General features: G+C 34.7%; 2 protein-coding genes across 3 annotated transcripts; one reads left to right on the forward strand and one right to left on the reverse strand.

Moving 5' to 3' along the window:
- Window positions 1-989: 989 nt before the first annotated feature.
- Window positions 990-6772, reverse strand: c9h13orf42 (chromosome 9 C13orf42 homolog). Its single transcript, XM_073912845.1, has 3 exons — window positions 5640-6772; window positions 4614-4758; window positions 990-4416 (listed from the first exon to the last, which is right to left on the reverse strand). The coding sequence occupies exons 1-3, from the start codon at window positions 6051-6053 to the stop codon at window positions 4166-4168; spliced, it is 810 nt and encodes a 269-aa protein (XP_073768946.1). The 5' UTR covers window positions 6054-6772; the 3' UTR covers window positions 990-4165.
- A 367-nt stretch (window positions 6773-7139) lies between these two features.
- On the forward strand, window positions 7140-14884 carry LOC796876 (TLR adapter interacting with SLC15A4 on the lysosome). Of its 2 annotated transcripts, none has more exons than XM_073912847.1 (3): window positions 7140-7194; window positions 11530-11642; window positions 13564-14884. In XM_073912847.1, exon 3 carries the CDS (start codon window positions 13564-13566, stop codon window positions 14368-14370), a length of 807 nt encoding a protein of 268 aa, XP_073768948.1. In that variant the 5' UTR covers window positions 7140-7194; window positions 11530-11642; the 3' UTR covers window positions 14371-14884. The 2 variants fall into 2 exon arrangements, with proteins under 2 accessions (XP_073768948.1, XP_073768947.1); XM_073912846.1 differs by lacking the exon at window positions 7140-7194 and adding an exon at window positions 9136-9356 and having other exon boundaries at window positions 11535-11642.
- The last annotated feature ends 920 nt before the right edge of the window (window positions 14885-15804 follow it).

The following is a 15804-nucleotide window of genomic DNA, read 5'->3' on the forward strand; positions in this document are numbered from 1 at the left end:
TAAAAAGGGTCTTAAATTTACTGAAATATTGTGTTGTAGGTCTTAAATGTTTTTTAAACAAGTCTTAATTTTCCTTTGTTTATGTATTGCTACCCAATCTGGCCCATACAGCCCATGCAATCACCAACAATCCACCTCAATAAAACTTTGAACCTTTTATTAAAAAAGGTCATTTTTAACTATCTTAATGGTTTAATTATTTTTCATACACTTATGCAATTTGTTTTAAAGTGCTCCATGTATTTACTGGGCAGATTGTTGTGCATAGATTTATATCATTGTAGTTTTTAAAGCTTTTAAAACATTTATTATTTTTGTTATTTTAAATAAAGTTTATGTTGGAAAAAGTAGAGCTACATTTGTTTTACGCAATATTTAAAATATTTTGCTAAGAAATGTGTAAAAGATTTAAATGTATTATTATTCATTTATTATCGTATTATGAAATGTATTACATTTTTTTTTTTTTGATACGGCAAATAAAAGTCTTCTCCATCTGGGCCTTTAAAAAAATTCCTTGGCTTTTAGCCCTTTATGATTCTAAAATTTCATTCATAATGGTCTAAATGTCTTAAGTTTTAAATTTAACTTGGTGAAACCTGCAGAAACCCTGTGCATATTGTGTTTAATAGGGAAAAATGTGTTGATTTTTTTACTAAGACATTTAAAGATAACTTATTTCAGTAATCGCAATACCATGAAACTGATATTTTTATCCAAGGTTATCATACCATCAGAATCATATACCAGCCTATGCCTAGTTGTAACAACATAAAAACGTATACTGTAAATTTTTATAATAATTTAATTAATGTTTTTTAATAAGTAATTTCTTATATGTTGGTAAATTATTTAGTTATTATCTATTTATTTGTTTTAAAGGCTCATTGCACCTGTTTTCGTGTTGTTGTACTTTTTAATTATATTCTAAAGGGGGAATACCCAATTCCTGCTTCCTTTTTTTCAGAAGAAGAGAGCAGCCCTTTTTAGCTCTGCATTGAAACACATGCACCTAGTTCCTCTTTATAGATTTTAATGCTAAAAACACAAGTACAAATGCATCACTCTTAAACAATAGTTTTCACAATTATTGATAAAGTTGCAGAAATTTTCACAATCATCATAAACGGTCATAAAAAATGGTTGCACAAACCTACCAATTAAGGCACTAGTATAGGTTTGATGGTTGTCATGGAAAGAAATACTGTTATTTCATCCCCATCCCCAGAGTTTTACTGTAGTACATCATAGAAATAGTTGTGTTTTGCATTTTAAATCATCTCACCAATCAAAACTACTAGCTAAATTCTAAGCTAAATTCGTAGACCCTGTTTACACCTGGTGTTAAAAGGATAAAAAAAAAAAAAAATTCCAAAAATGAAAATCACCTTACATTGACTCTCCTTCATGTGACTTTTAAATCTATTTGAGTTTCCTTCTTCTGTTGAATGCAAAAAAATAAAATAAAGAATTGCTGGTAGTCGACACTAATTTACTTCCATAATAATTTTTTTCCTACTGTTAAAGTTGATGGGTCTCAGAAACTAGCATTCTTCCAAATATATTTGTGTTAAACAAAAGAAAGAAACTCATAAAGGTTTAAAAGTCACATGAGTTTGTTAATGTAAGGTAATCGTCATTTTTGGGTGAACTATCCCTTTAAGAGGCATTTTCGTCAATCCAGTAGCAAAGTGGTCTGTATCATTTTAAGCTTACCCACTCTTCTAGAGGCAGCTGAAAATTTTCAATGGATTTTTGAACAATTTTAAACATTTCAATGGAACATTTCAATGGATTGCTTTCAAAGTAAAACGCTCATGAGGTTGAATGTTCAAACAGCTAATAAACTCCTTTTTGCTTATGGGCCTTAAATAATACAGGAAATATTGAAGTGCACTAGCCTAATGGGATTTAAACAGTCTGAATATGTTTACTTGAAAGTAGGCATGGGTCGGTATAAGATTCTGATAGTATGATAACCTTGGATAAAAATATCACAGTTTAATGGTATTGTGATTACTGCTCTAAAAACATTTAAAATATTAAACAGTAAACATGTCAGGCTAAATAACTCAAATTAACCTTTGAGTTCTGCTGTCTTCATAAATTTCTAAAAGATTTTCACAGATTTCTTTACAATTTAAAATACCATTTTTGGATATTTTTTTCTGCTGGAGATACTGTTGTCCTAAAAACTAAAAAAAAAAAAAAAAAACAGAAAATGTTGCCGATTTTAAAACCTTGACTTTTCCTAATTGCAGAAAACTTCGAAAACGCTGCATGCCTATTTGAAAGGCAAAAAATAGCATAAAGTATGATGTTCTCTTACAATTCTGACTGCAACAAACTCAAAGCTTTTAATGTAGTTTTGCAGCTAACGACACAAACAAATGTGTCGTCCCCTTTCATGCTTTAATGTAAACTGTGCAAGCTTATTTTGCAATATTACTCTAAACGTTCAGAAAAAAAATACACAAAAAAATTGTTGAAGTGAAAAAAAAACATCAAAACTCCAGGTGTAAACAGGAATTTGTCTCCCTTACCTATCACAAATCAACAAAACACATCTTACCTTATGTTTAGCATCATTCATCCAGACTTCCCATGAGTCATAGAATTTTGAAAGGTAAATTACAGACATTAAAAAAGAGGGAATTTTTTGGGAATCATTGAGTATTAGGGATTGTTGTTGTTGTTTTTTTGCTTTAAACCAGGACTGTACCTGTAAACGAAGCAAACATGCCAGAATAATAGAAATTTCAAGAGTTTTAGGTAAAAAAAAAAAGATAAAATATGAATTGCTCTCATATTACTGGCTCAATTATGTTATTAGCAGGGCTTGACATTAACTTTTCTGATCACCAGCCACTGTGGCTTGTAGTTTTCCAACATTACTAGTCACTTGCCTTTTACACTAGCCACAATTTTGTTGTCGGGAAAATATATTTTATTGCATCAATTTGACTTTGGCATGCTAAAAATGACAAATTCCTGTTATGTCAACATGCCTCGTCGTTAATTTAACTTTTTTTTTTTTCACATGACTTTTTAGGACTCTAAACAAATTATTTTCTTGCAACAGATTTTTAATAATGTTCCAAAACAAGCTAAATATAGATGCATACACTTTTTATCCAACAAAAATTTTATAAAAAAAAACAAAAAAAAACAATAATTGACATTTAAAAAAATGATTGTCATTTATCTAAAACTAACACAGTAGTTTGTCCAGGCTAAAGGTCATATATCATCAGGTAACTATAGATAAACGGAGAGTTAATCTCCTATTAAAGCAATGTTATTGTAAAGGATGATATTCAAACCATAAATACAAATAAAACTAAGCAGAAGAAAGCAGGTGAAAACCATTCTGTGTTTGATAATGAAAGGATGACTAATCATGTGCACACAGTTACCGTTAGGCCCAGTTATAATCTGTTCAAAGAAAGGTAAAAGCAAAAGCGGCAACAGCTGCGGCTTACATAAAATCTGGAGGCAGTTCTGTCTACTTAAAAATTATTTTCAACCAGTCAAAGTGGCTAGTGGGGGTGTCTATCTAACCCACCACAGCTGAAATCTACCTGCATTTGACGGGTATTAATGTCAAGCCCTGAATATTAGTATACAAGCACAACAGCAGCCTCTTATACGTTCAATGAATGTAATGTAAATTAAGCTTTTTAGTCAGTGAAGTCAGGGAATTTGATATTTGGCTTAAAGCGGGAACTCTGTTCATCTGTCTGATTATTTAAATAGGCCTTTAATTGTGCTTATGATGACCTGAGTTCAATTCCTGCCTCACACTGATCCTACTTCCCACTCTCTACCCCAGCTTTCCTGTCAAATATCTGTCCTATCTGCAAACGAGATAAAAATATAAACGTTTGTGTGGAATCAGTGCGCAGGATGATCGCTCCACATCCAGCAGAGTGGTTATGCTCTGGTAATGGCTTTAAGCATTTGCTATTGAGAGCTACTGAAAGAGAGATTGTGATCTGCTGTGGATAATTTATGAAGCCGTGAGTAAGCGCTGACAGTATTCACAGAGCTCATATCCACCAGGGATTCATTCAGGCTATTCCTCAATACTACTAGCAACTCTGTCTCCTTGATCACACTGTGATTGTTTATGTCCTCTAGGCACAAACAGTGTTTCTCTGAGCAGCTAGTCTTTCTTCTTGAGCTTGGGTTTAAAGCGTAGCGTCTGAAAGGCACTTTCCACCACTTTGGGCAGGTGGATAGGGTTTCGTTGCAGGCATCTCCTGCTGCCTGTGCTTCCCATGTCCCCTTTCCGCTGGGCTGCCTTCCCATGACTGATATTTATTTTCTTGGGCTGCGACTCCAACATGGAGATTCGACGAGGGTCCCGAAGCACCCAGTTGGAGTGAAGATCATGCTCACTGGTACTGGTTGCCACTAAAGAAATGTTCAAATGTAGATGTAGGATCAGACTGATGGATGAACAATGAATGGAACAAACAAAAGTTGACATTTCTAGTTGACCAACATGTTTCCGGTAAGGTGAAACACTCTGCAAGCTCATGTTCTTTAGTGTTCACGAGTATAGGATTTGAATGCAATCATAGTGAGAATGTAATAAGCTCTACTATCACCTATAAAGTCGACGTCTGCATGGCCGTTGTCCACATGTGGTTTTCTGCTGGGCTCCGGGTCACAGCTTGCGATCACTTCATCAAAGAACTGGAGCGTGTCTTCTTCATTTGGCATTGGTGGAGCAGAAGGTACAGGCCGTGAAGTCTGAAATACAGTTCATTATATTTATTGCCAGTTTACTTGGTTCTGTCAAGATTTTTGTTATTTCTAGAACTAATGAAGCTCCAAAAACTATTGTAAATCCTTAAAATTAATAGTTTCTTCACACAATCCAGTTTTAGAAGAAAGCAGCCACAAAGTTTAGGTAATTTAAAAGCTAATATTTTTTTCAGTCCTTCTGTACAGAATTTTTTTCTCTAAAAAAATAAAAAATAAATTTCCTCAAAATAACTTTTTTTTTTTTTTTACAGGATTGTGAATATATGCAACCAAATAAATAGACACATTACAATAATTCAATAACATATACATTATATTATAATGTGCCTGTTACAATGCATCTATACATACATTAATGTACCTTATAGCAAGTGAAATTGAGTGTAACAAGTTTATATATAAAAAACAAATATTGTCAGGCATATTAAAAAACAAATTTTTTTTTTTTTGCATCCCAGTGTAGCTTTAAAATACTAAACTAAATTTCATATTCTTTAAAGCACGGTGATATTACCCATTATCAGCTTTCATTTATAATTTTAGACAGAGCCAAAAAGACAAACCACAATCATATTGTCCACTATCAACAAGATGCTTTCATTTTTCATTTTAGACATAAGTCCTTAATTATTTTTAGGCTTCAAATAATAATCAGTAAATAGGCTATCTGTCTCAAAACGACGCTGAATGACCACACATTTTACCTGTATTTTGACTTTTCCCACAAAAGTTATTTAAAACAGACTCCTGTATCTAAAATATTGTCCATGTGTGTAAAATAAAACAACTAAACAAATACGATAGAAATTGTAAAAGTCTAATTTGATGAAGACAAAAATGCTTGTTGCCCACAGCGGTAGTCTCACCTGTGGTGCGCTGCTCTGCGGTGGCCGCGGCGCTGCATTCTTCTTGCGGGACGCGGTTTCTTTACGCTCCCCGTCCTTGAGGTCATTAATGCTCTTGGTGTACTGACGCCTGAGCGCCACCAGCTCCTGTAAGTATTCTAGACAGTCCTGGTTCTGGGAGTAGAGCCACACTCGGTCCTCTCGGCTCTGGTAATAGTAGAGGGCGGTGCTGGACTCCACACTCACGGCGCTCACGCTCCGCTTCAGCGTCGAGTCCCGCAGCGCGCGACTGCTCTCCCCGACCACGAGCATCGACGTGCTCCGGACCAACTTCACGGTGCACGCGCTGTGATAGTCCTCAGTGGACCTGAACCTGTCCCGAGAGCGAGGCGCAGGATGGTTCGGCCGAAAAACGGCGTTGATTTTCTTAAACATCACGCTGGGTGCCTGGTTGGCGCAATTTAGTTGTTAAATAGCTGGGATGAAAACCGAAGGGATGTTGGTTCAAAGCCCAAGAGGGTGCTAGCATCGTGCTCATCAAATTGTGACTTGCCAGCTTGTTTTATAATAAATCTAGCCTATATAAATACCTTGTTCTTATAAGACGATCAGATTGTTTTCTTTTTTCCATGTCCCTCTTCACTCTCCTCCCCGTGAAAAACTTACTTCATATCTTCTTTAGGAAACAGAATTCTTGTCCATGGTGCTGAACTCAAACTCGCTATTTTACATTTCACAGACAGTCGGATGCCTGTTTCTTATCCGTATGGAAGCAGTCATTGTAGGTTTGAAACGCGGCCATGGCAACTGTGCGCTTGCAACTCTACACTAACAAATTAATTATTGACCAAACTTAGACATATTAGACTACACACATGTGCTGGTCATCGCTGTTGCATAACATTAGGGTTGCATGCACGAAGATGGTTTTCTTAGAATGTTTATGTATACGCATAATTTCTGGACGCTATGTGGATTATGGTTAAATTTACGGTAGCCTATATCTAAAAGTAGCCGACTTGTTTTCTTTTTCAGCACAACAGAAAGACTTGGGTTATTGAGCTATAGAACATAAAAAGGATTCAAGTTTTATCCTTTACATTAAACTAGCGGTTTTTAAAACCTACACCATTTTGAGGGACCCAAACAAAAACAATGGTCCCAACGTATTTCCTGTTTTACATTTAAAATCTCTATAGCTTCCCAGAATCAAAAAAGAGACACATATTGATAAATAAAATTATGATAGCTGTTTTGACATTGAATTGCCTGATTCAGGAGATGTTCATGGGCCAATGACATGACAGCAGTGATATGGTCTATAGGCTACGTGTTTGTGTCTTTTTTTTTGGATAAATCAACAGCACACAAATAAAACATTTCAGCCACAAAGATTTTTATTTTTAGATGTATTTTTGTATATCATATTTATAATATAATTTATTTTCAAAACGATCATTTGCAGAATCACTGATCAAATGCCACTGTCTCACAGTCAGTCTTCTCCTTTTATCTGTCTAGCTCATTGAGCCTCAGTGGAGATCTGCAGTAGAGGAGTGCTGATCTCGCTGGACTGGTATGTGCTGGTGACTCAGGCAGCTGAGCAGCATGTATTAGAAAATGATAAATTAATAAAAAATAAAATGTTAAACTTGAGTAAGCTACTTGAAATAAAATAAGTGGCCATATAACAGAGCACAGAGGGTTTTGTGGAAAGCAACCTATAAAAGTATGTCTAAATAAAAAACTATTTTTCTAACTAAATATCCTGTATTTGTGCAAAATAAACAGATGCACATAAAATTTGACATAAAGCTTACAAACTAAAGTTTTAAGTAGGTAAAATTTAACAAATTAACAATATTAGGAGAACATTTCTTTTTAATATAAAGCAACCCACAAATTGTTTTTAAACATTATTTTACACCTAATTATAATCTTCAATATTTGTAATGTTCTTACAGTATTTGATGTTAAAAGACTTAAAACATTTATGTTAAAGAAAAATGGGAAAAGTAATTTTATTATTTTGAAGGAAGAATGGTTGGACATATGTAGATTTACATCAAAATGTACCATCTCACATATGTGGAGAGAACTTGGATGGAAATGTCTAATAAGATTTTTCATCTCACAAAATCAAAGCATAAGTCACAGGAAAGGACACTAAGTGCTGGAGACAATGTGGGTCTCAGGAACCTAATCACTGGCACATTTTTTTTTTTTGGGAATGTTCAGTAATAAAACAGTTTTAGGAAGTACATGGAGTAATAGAAATCATACTTAATATTACACTACCCTTTCATTCATGGTTATTTATTTTGGAAGCTCTGATATCCAAATAAGTAAATATGAAAAATACTTTTTAATATTTTAATAATTGCAGCCAAAAAAGCAATTACAAGACACTGATTCACCAAAAATCCAAGACAAGCCAGAAATAGTATATTATATTTATGTAATGAAAAATTACATTCACCCTTTGACTTCAAATTAATGCATTTAGAAATATCTGGTCTAAGTTGACTGAATACATTACATTACCCCATTCAATCTTTGTAGAAATATTACAAAACATTACTATAAAAAAATATTATACAGTAAAATATTACTATCTAATTCCCATCCACAGAACAATTTTTTCTCAATTCCACTCCCCCTCTTAACCCTCTCTTTAAATTAGGAATTAACATTTTATAATAACTAAAGTTGAGGAAATAAATAAAGATTTGACCCTCTCTGACCCATGTATATTTAGTCATTGATATTATTTATGTTATCATTTTGTAGTTACTGTTTTCATATTTATTATTATTATTTTTTTATTGTCTTGTTTGTAAAAAAAAAAAAAAAGTTTAGTAATGGGATATGTACAATATCTTAAGTGAAATCTGTATATATTGCTACTATAAACAAACAAAAAATAAATAAATAAAAGACTCAAAAACCCTTAGATTGCATCATAAAAGAACCACAAATAAAACCAGTTTTTTAATACAACCAAAAAAAAGGACTGTACTATTCATAATAAAAATATACAGAAATTAATCTATAAATAAATACAATATATCGTTTTTCATCTGCATATCTAGATAAATGCATACAGTGAAATGTTTGATGCATACAAAGCTAAACAAAACTAGAAAATGTGTTTAGTTATTCCTTTTTTTCTGCTTGTTTAGTAGTTCAACAAATAATAATTTTACTCGTAAGTCAGATCATCACATTAATAACAGGGGCGCCTCCAAGGGGTGGCCAGGGGTGGCCACGGCCACCCCTCGGTAAACTCTGGCCACCCCTGTGGCCACCCCAATATAATTTTGCGGTTGACATTATTGATTTAAATGAACTTATAAATTCCCAATATTTAGATAAATAAATAAATACATAAATAAAATGCAGTCACTAAATTATTGTTGGTGTTACTGACGTAGCTCTCCCCCTCTGGTTCAATGCTGGTGAAAGCAAACTGACGCATGCGCGCGGAAAACCATTCCCGCGCGCCTCACGCACTCCTGTGTGAATCCCGGTTGGTTGTTTGCATGCACGCCGACAAAATAGGCACCGCTCATGCGCTGTGAAATAGGAGTAACAGCCTTTTGTGCAGAATTGTCGGCACACAGCGAGTTTTGAAAGTCGTTTAAAGTTTATATAATATGATGATGATGATGATGATGATGATGTTACTTTCACTAAGCATGCCTTTAAAGCAGAAAGGAGGGATAATGAGTCAGGGAGGTAAGTCTTCATAACATGATTTCTCAGCCATGATCTGGTCTAAGACCACAGATATTTTATAATACATTTTTTGTATTCTTTAGAATTGTCATAATTAATTTTCATGCAAAAGGTTTCTTAAGTGATGTTGGCATATCACTCCAGTTGTTGTTTTCCAGTAATATTTAGGACTGATTTCTGTTATTTATTTAGAATAATAATTGTACATTAATATTAATTGTATTTATTTAGAATAAATATAAATAAATTGTTATATTTATTGAATAACAAATCTAACAATTCAAGAGAGGTGGGGTGTATAGGGTGGCTCGCCCAGGGTGTCATTTAAACTAGAACCGCCACTACCCTTCACGATCGTCCTTGACAGCACACACACACCTTCAATAGACAGCAATGGCTATTTAATATTTACCTTAAGCTACAGTATATCAATAGAAGAAGCTGCATTAATAAAATGGTTCAAAAAGCAATATGGATAAATAATATTATTAGGTATAGTGAGTGTGTATAGTAATGCCTTTTGTTCAGTTTGTTCATTTGTTTGGGTAATTAATAAACTCATTATTCTTTCATTCATTTTCTTTTCAGCTTAGTCCCTTTATTAATCCAGGGTCACCACAGCAGAATGAACCGCCAACTTATCTAGCACATTTTTACACAGCGGATGCCCTTCCAGCTGCAACCCATCACTGGGAATAATAAACTCATTAATCTTCATTAATTTTAGACATGGCATATCTCGTATGATGTACAATAAAGGCACGTAAAAAAGAAGTCATTTATACATGTATATGAAAAGTGTTTTTAAACTAAACATAGATTTTTATTTGGTTTGCACATGTACTTGCTGAATTATTTCAAAGAATAAATTGCAATATTTCAAGTAGAATTAATTAAATGAATAAAACTACATTATTTAATTTACCAGAAACAAAAATATAACATTACACTGAATTCATTTTTTTTTTGTGTGCCACCCCAAGATTTGGTGCGGCCTCTTCTGGCCACCCCTAAGAAAATTTTCTGGGGGCGCCACTGATTAATAATGCACGTAGGTGATTCAGCATTTAGTCACCGACCTACTAGCGATTAACCAGCACTAACAACTATGAAGTGTGTTCAACCTACATGTCTACCAGTGGATTCAATTACATTCGAATTTGATGCTTTATTTTCAAAGGGGAAATGAAGACTCACTGTTACGTAATGATTTGAACAGCTGCAGCTGCAAATGTCGATGTTTGAGGAAATATGCTACCTTTTTCAGTCTAATGAAACTGCAAAATATAACAGCTGCACAATGTAGCATGAGAGAGCTTAAGAAAAAAGATAATAATAACAATAATAATAAATACAGTCCTTTTAGCATAGCATTAGTACTCTAGAACAGGGGTTCCCAAACTTTTTAGCCCACAACCCCCAAAACAACAATGCCTGTGACTTGTGACTGCCAATATCCTCTGAGGTGATTATTAATATATAATTCTTGCACACAACGGCACACACATACCATAAGCCCAAGTCTATTCATTATTTAATTTTGGAGAACGCCATTTGGAGACCATCCTTCATGTTCAGTTGTGGCCTGTATTTATTTTTAATCTATGTGAGTGTCGTAGAGGTGTCAGAAAGTTTAACCTGGTGCCATCAAATCAATGTGCTGCATCTGACGCTATTACTGTGTATAACTGAAACACCCAAGCAGTCACATGGCTTTTTATTTGCATGTTATTTTTTTATGTTTATTGTTAACAATGTTACTATTATCTACAATTTTTCCTGTAGGTTGTGGATAAAACATGGTAATTTGAATAGTTTAGATTTTTGGAAATCATTGTCCCCTGACCCCCACTTTAGGAACCACTGCTTTACAATATAGTATATCTGTTTCAGACTCTTGATTTCAAGTGAATATTCTCTCCATCAGTGACATTACAGAAAGAGGAAACCCAGGGGGAAATCACCATAATTAGTGTCATATGCTTGTGTTTAGGAATACAGTACCAATAGAAAACTATGACTATAATAGCAAACTAAAATTTAAGGTGAACTCAATGACTCATTTATGCCTATTGTAATGAATATGGGGCACATATTAATGCAGCTGAATATAATTGTGTTTCTGAATTTACATGGAAGACAGAATCTAACTCGGTTTCACTTCCTCCTTGAGTAAAGCATAAAAGTGAGGATCGATAGCACAAGTTTCACTGCAAGCACTGAGAGAGAGAAAACCAGACCCCGAAACACCTCTGATCAACATCCAGAGACTCCTGTAGGAAAACGGTAAATTTCAGGGTACTTTTATATGTCTCTCTGTCAGTCAAGCGTAATCTAGGGGGTTATAGTTAATGTGGCAGACCTGGAATATCTGAAAATCTTATTTGTTTGTTTCATAGTAAACTGTGGAAAATGATGATGATGCAAAAGTCTCATATACTCACTTTATTTTGTGCCAGGTGGACAGTAATGTAATGTAATGCAATGCAATGTATTTTTTATTTAATGCCATGTCAGCAACCAAGGCTATTTTCATGGCAAGAAAACAAATGAATGATTTTTAGTACTAATACATGATTCTACAAATTTTCCTTGTGCCACTTTGCAATAATCGTTCTTAAGACAATTAATTTCATAAAAAAGTCTTCTGGAATCAATAAAAGCAGGACAGTCCAGTAAAATGTTTTACTGTGAGAGGAATTAAGTAGTTTAAACATTGAATAGGGTCTTAACCTTTGAGCAAAAAACCATGGGTTTGCCAGGTGAACTAAGTAATAAAACAAATGGTTAATAAATGTACTCTCACAGAAATGTTATGAAATAGTGCCTCAATTTATAATTACTTTTCTATTTAATCTACATTTTGAAACTAAACACTGTTGCATCTCAACCAGCGGGGTCAGGCTCACTAAGTGGGACTGCTTTAAATACTTAGTGAATATATAGCAATAATTACAATCACAAACTTGAATTGTGGTAATTAAATAATTATTTAAATTTAATTAAAGGTTTAAAATATTTAATTAACTACAACTCATTTCTTTGAATGTTAATAAATGCTATATCAATGAAAACTTTCGAACTTGATTAAGTTAAACTACTGCTTTAGTGAATAGGTTAGAATCAATCATGTTGAGAAACACTGTTTTAGTGTACATAGTGGAGTCAAATAAATCCAGAACCACTGATTTAGCTGACATGCAGAGACTGTGTGCTTCAAAACAGTGGCTCTTGCCTTTTCTGACCCCAGTGTCAATTAATTTAGGGTTCTTGATCTGTTTGGCTCCACTATGTCCATCAAAATAGTGGTTCTAAATCAGGTGTGCAGAAACTCGGTCCTGGAGAACTGCTGTCCTGCATAGTTTAACTCCAACTTTCTTCAAGACACCTGCCTGGAAGTTTCTAGTTTGCCTAGAAAGAGCTTGATTAGCAGGTTCAGGCATGTTTAATTGAGGTTGGAACTAAAAAAAGCAGGACACCAGCCGTCCAGGGCCGGGTTTGGGCTCCTCTGTTCTAGATGTGGTTCTAAACAGTGATTCTTAACATTTCTGGCTCCAGTATACATTAAAAACATTGTTCTTGACCATTCTGACTCCACTTTATCCGCTAAAAGTGCTTTTTGACTTATTCTCCTCCACTATTGACATTTTTTCCTGACAAGAACTGGCACGGTCATTGTAACCTAATTGTGTTGAGATTTCTTTTCTCAATCGCTTCCTTTTAGCTGTAAAAACAGCTCATTGCACACTGCTAGTTTCTTAATATATTATTTTTATTTTAAAATGCATTGTTATACACACTGGTTTGTAGAAGTGGTTTAATTCACCAGTCTCTTCAGGATTTTGTAAATCCAATGATTATTTTTGTGTATTTTCAAAGAAAAACAAAAGAATTGAAGAAAATAATCCCATAAAATGCCATTTTAAGAAAAGCCATCATAAAAAGAGCCCTTCAGGCCACAAATATAATTAAAAAAGTGTCCCTGCCAAATCCAGGAGTCACTTACTTACTGATTTATTTATTCCTAATCATTCAGCCGTATGCAAATTAATCAGAAGTCCTTAAACAGTCACAGAAAAGCTTACTTCCCCTTTGAAAAATAAGGTGATTGCCCACTAAGTCAGTAAGTGCATATAGTGGAGTCAAAAAGACTGAGAACCAATATTTTATTGCGACCTGATATAACTTCAGTGTCTGTGCACTCTAGATGCTGTGTGAAGGAAAGCTCTGGAGTCTGGCTTTTGAAGCTGAAGCCGAGTGTGTAAATCCTCCTTCATGCACCACAGTCACAGAGCCTTCCTCAACTTCACCAAATAATCCCCTCTCAGCTCAAATCCCCGTCCACTCAGCTCCAGAGGTCCATGCTAATATAACCCAGATGAAAACCCAGAGCTACCCTCACCCTTCCTCTATGGCAGGACATGGTGTGGATATCCCCAGGCATGTGGACACCCCTGAAACAGAAGCATTTTTGGTGCCTTCGAGCTGCCACAGCATTTGCCAGCATTACAGCGATTTACACATAGCAGGCGGTCAGGTGTTGCCGCTCAGCCCCCATGCAGGAGACATACAGGGCCATCACAGCCAGGATCCCCAGCCTGGACCCTTTCTTGTGTCTGAAGATGTTCCCTCACCCTCCCTCTTACCTCCTCTGGTCCACGAGTTCAGGAGCTCGAGGCGATGGAAGGAAGAAAGCGGGCGTGAGCGTCCCTCTCTCCTGCAGTTCAGCCGGCCGCTCTCCAACTCTCAACTTAACGGCTATCTTGAGCAGAAGCTTCTGGAGCTGTACAGACAGTACCTGACTGAGGGACCGGCTGTTAGCAGGCCCGTCATGGCCTCTGAGCTTCTGCAGACCAGCCTGGACCAGATGACCCTCCAGCTGAGCCGAGAGCAGAACATGGAGACGGCAAGGGCAAAAGACATGCTGCTCAGCTGCCTGCTCAGAGTCACCAGCACATACCAGTCCAGCGAGATCAGCACTCCTCTACTGCAGATCTCCACTGAGACGCAATGAGCTAGACAGATAAAAGGAGAAGACTGACTGTGAGACAGTGGCATTTGATCAGTGATTCTGCAAATGATCGTTTTGAAAATAAATGATATTATAAATATGATATACAAAAATACATCTAAAAATAAAAACCTTTGTGGCTTAAATGTTTTATTTGTGGGCTGTTGATTAATCTGAGTTCCCACAGTCGGTACCCTAGGCAGGGCTGCACAATATTGCAGTTTTTCTCAGATATATATTGCGATATCATTGATCCAGATGGTTTAAAAAGCTGTGTTTGCATGGATTTCATTAATTTAGATGGTTTGGGGTGATTTTGTAGGGGTGAGAATCATGGATCAAATGTAATACACAAATTAGCACATATGTATATAGTATAGCAAAGATAAAAGTGTAATAGTCAGTGCTTTATTGTTTACTGCAAGTCAAACATTACAGAAATTGAATGATGAAATGAAAAACAACACTGCATAGTATAAATTATTCAATAAAATTAATCGCTATTAAAAGTAAAAAATTGTACAATTTATTGTGCCTGCATGTTTTAAATTCTCTTGAAATGTTCATTCATGTGTTGGGCCTGGCAGAATCTGCATACATTTATTGATATTTCTGCACAAACATTTGTAAAAAATCTGTAGATTTATGTGGAATGATTTTAGGAATATCGTAACTAAAACCCTAATATATATATATATATATATATATATATATATATATATATATATATATATATATATATATATATATATATATATAAATAAAGCTTTTAAACTTTTATTTACTGTTTACATTGCAAATCCAATTAGATCCACTTATTTGATAAAGCAAGTCTCTCATACTAAAAGACAGAGAATGTGACTTTACAAACTGTATTGTAGGTAAATCATATGAGTGTTTTTGTAGTTAGTATTATTACTGAAATTAATTTAAAAACTGTATAAATCTAAAATTTACACACATTTAAACACGTAAATAAATAGACTCATAGATGAGCTAAAAATCTGAGGAAATCTACAAATTTCTGTGTATGCTGATTCCGTAAGGGCCTCGTCATAAGCCTTACACATCAAAATTATTCTCTTTCATTCTGTTATGGTTAAACCCTGCAGTGACCACAAAGCTAATGAATTCTGATTTCTGAATATTGCCATACGCACAATGTTGAAACAATATATAGTCCATCTCTATTGTACTATCCATAGTACAAGTAGACTAAAGTATTACTTGTGCAACCTATAAAAATACTCCACAAATAGATGACTTGACAGAAATTGAAATATTTCTAGTGAACATCAAATAATTATAAGCTTTATAATTCTTTATCACCAAGACTTTACGAATGTGCTATTAATTTTAGCTAAACTTTTGGCCTCTTCAAAAAAAATAGTGCATACAACTTCAGCTGATGCACCGAAACAAAACTCACTCTAGAAG

The sequence above is a fragment of the Danio rerio genome, chromosome 9, assembly GCF_049306965.1.
Source record: "Danio rerio strain Tuebingen ecotype United States chromosome 9, GRCz12tu, whole genome shotgun sequence".
Taxonomy (NCBI): domain Eukaryota; kingdom Metazoa; phylum Chordata; class Actinopteri; order Cypriniformes; family Danionidae; genus Danio; species Danio rerio.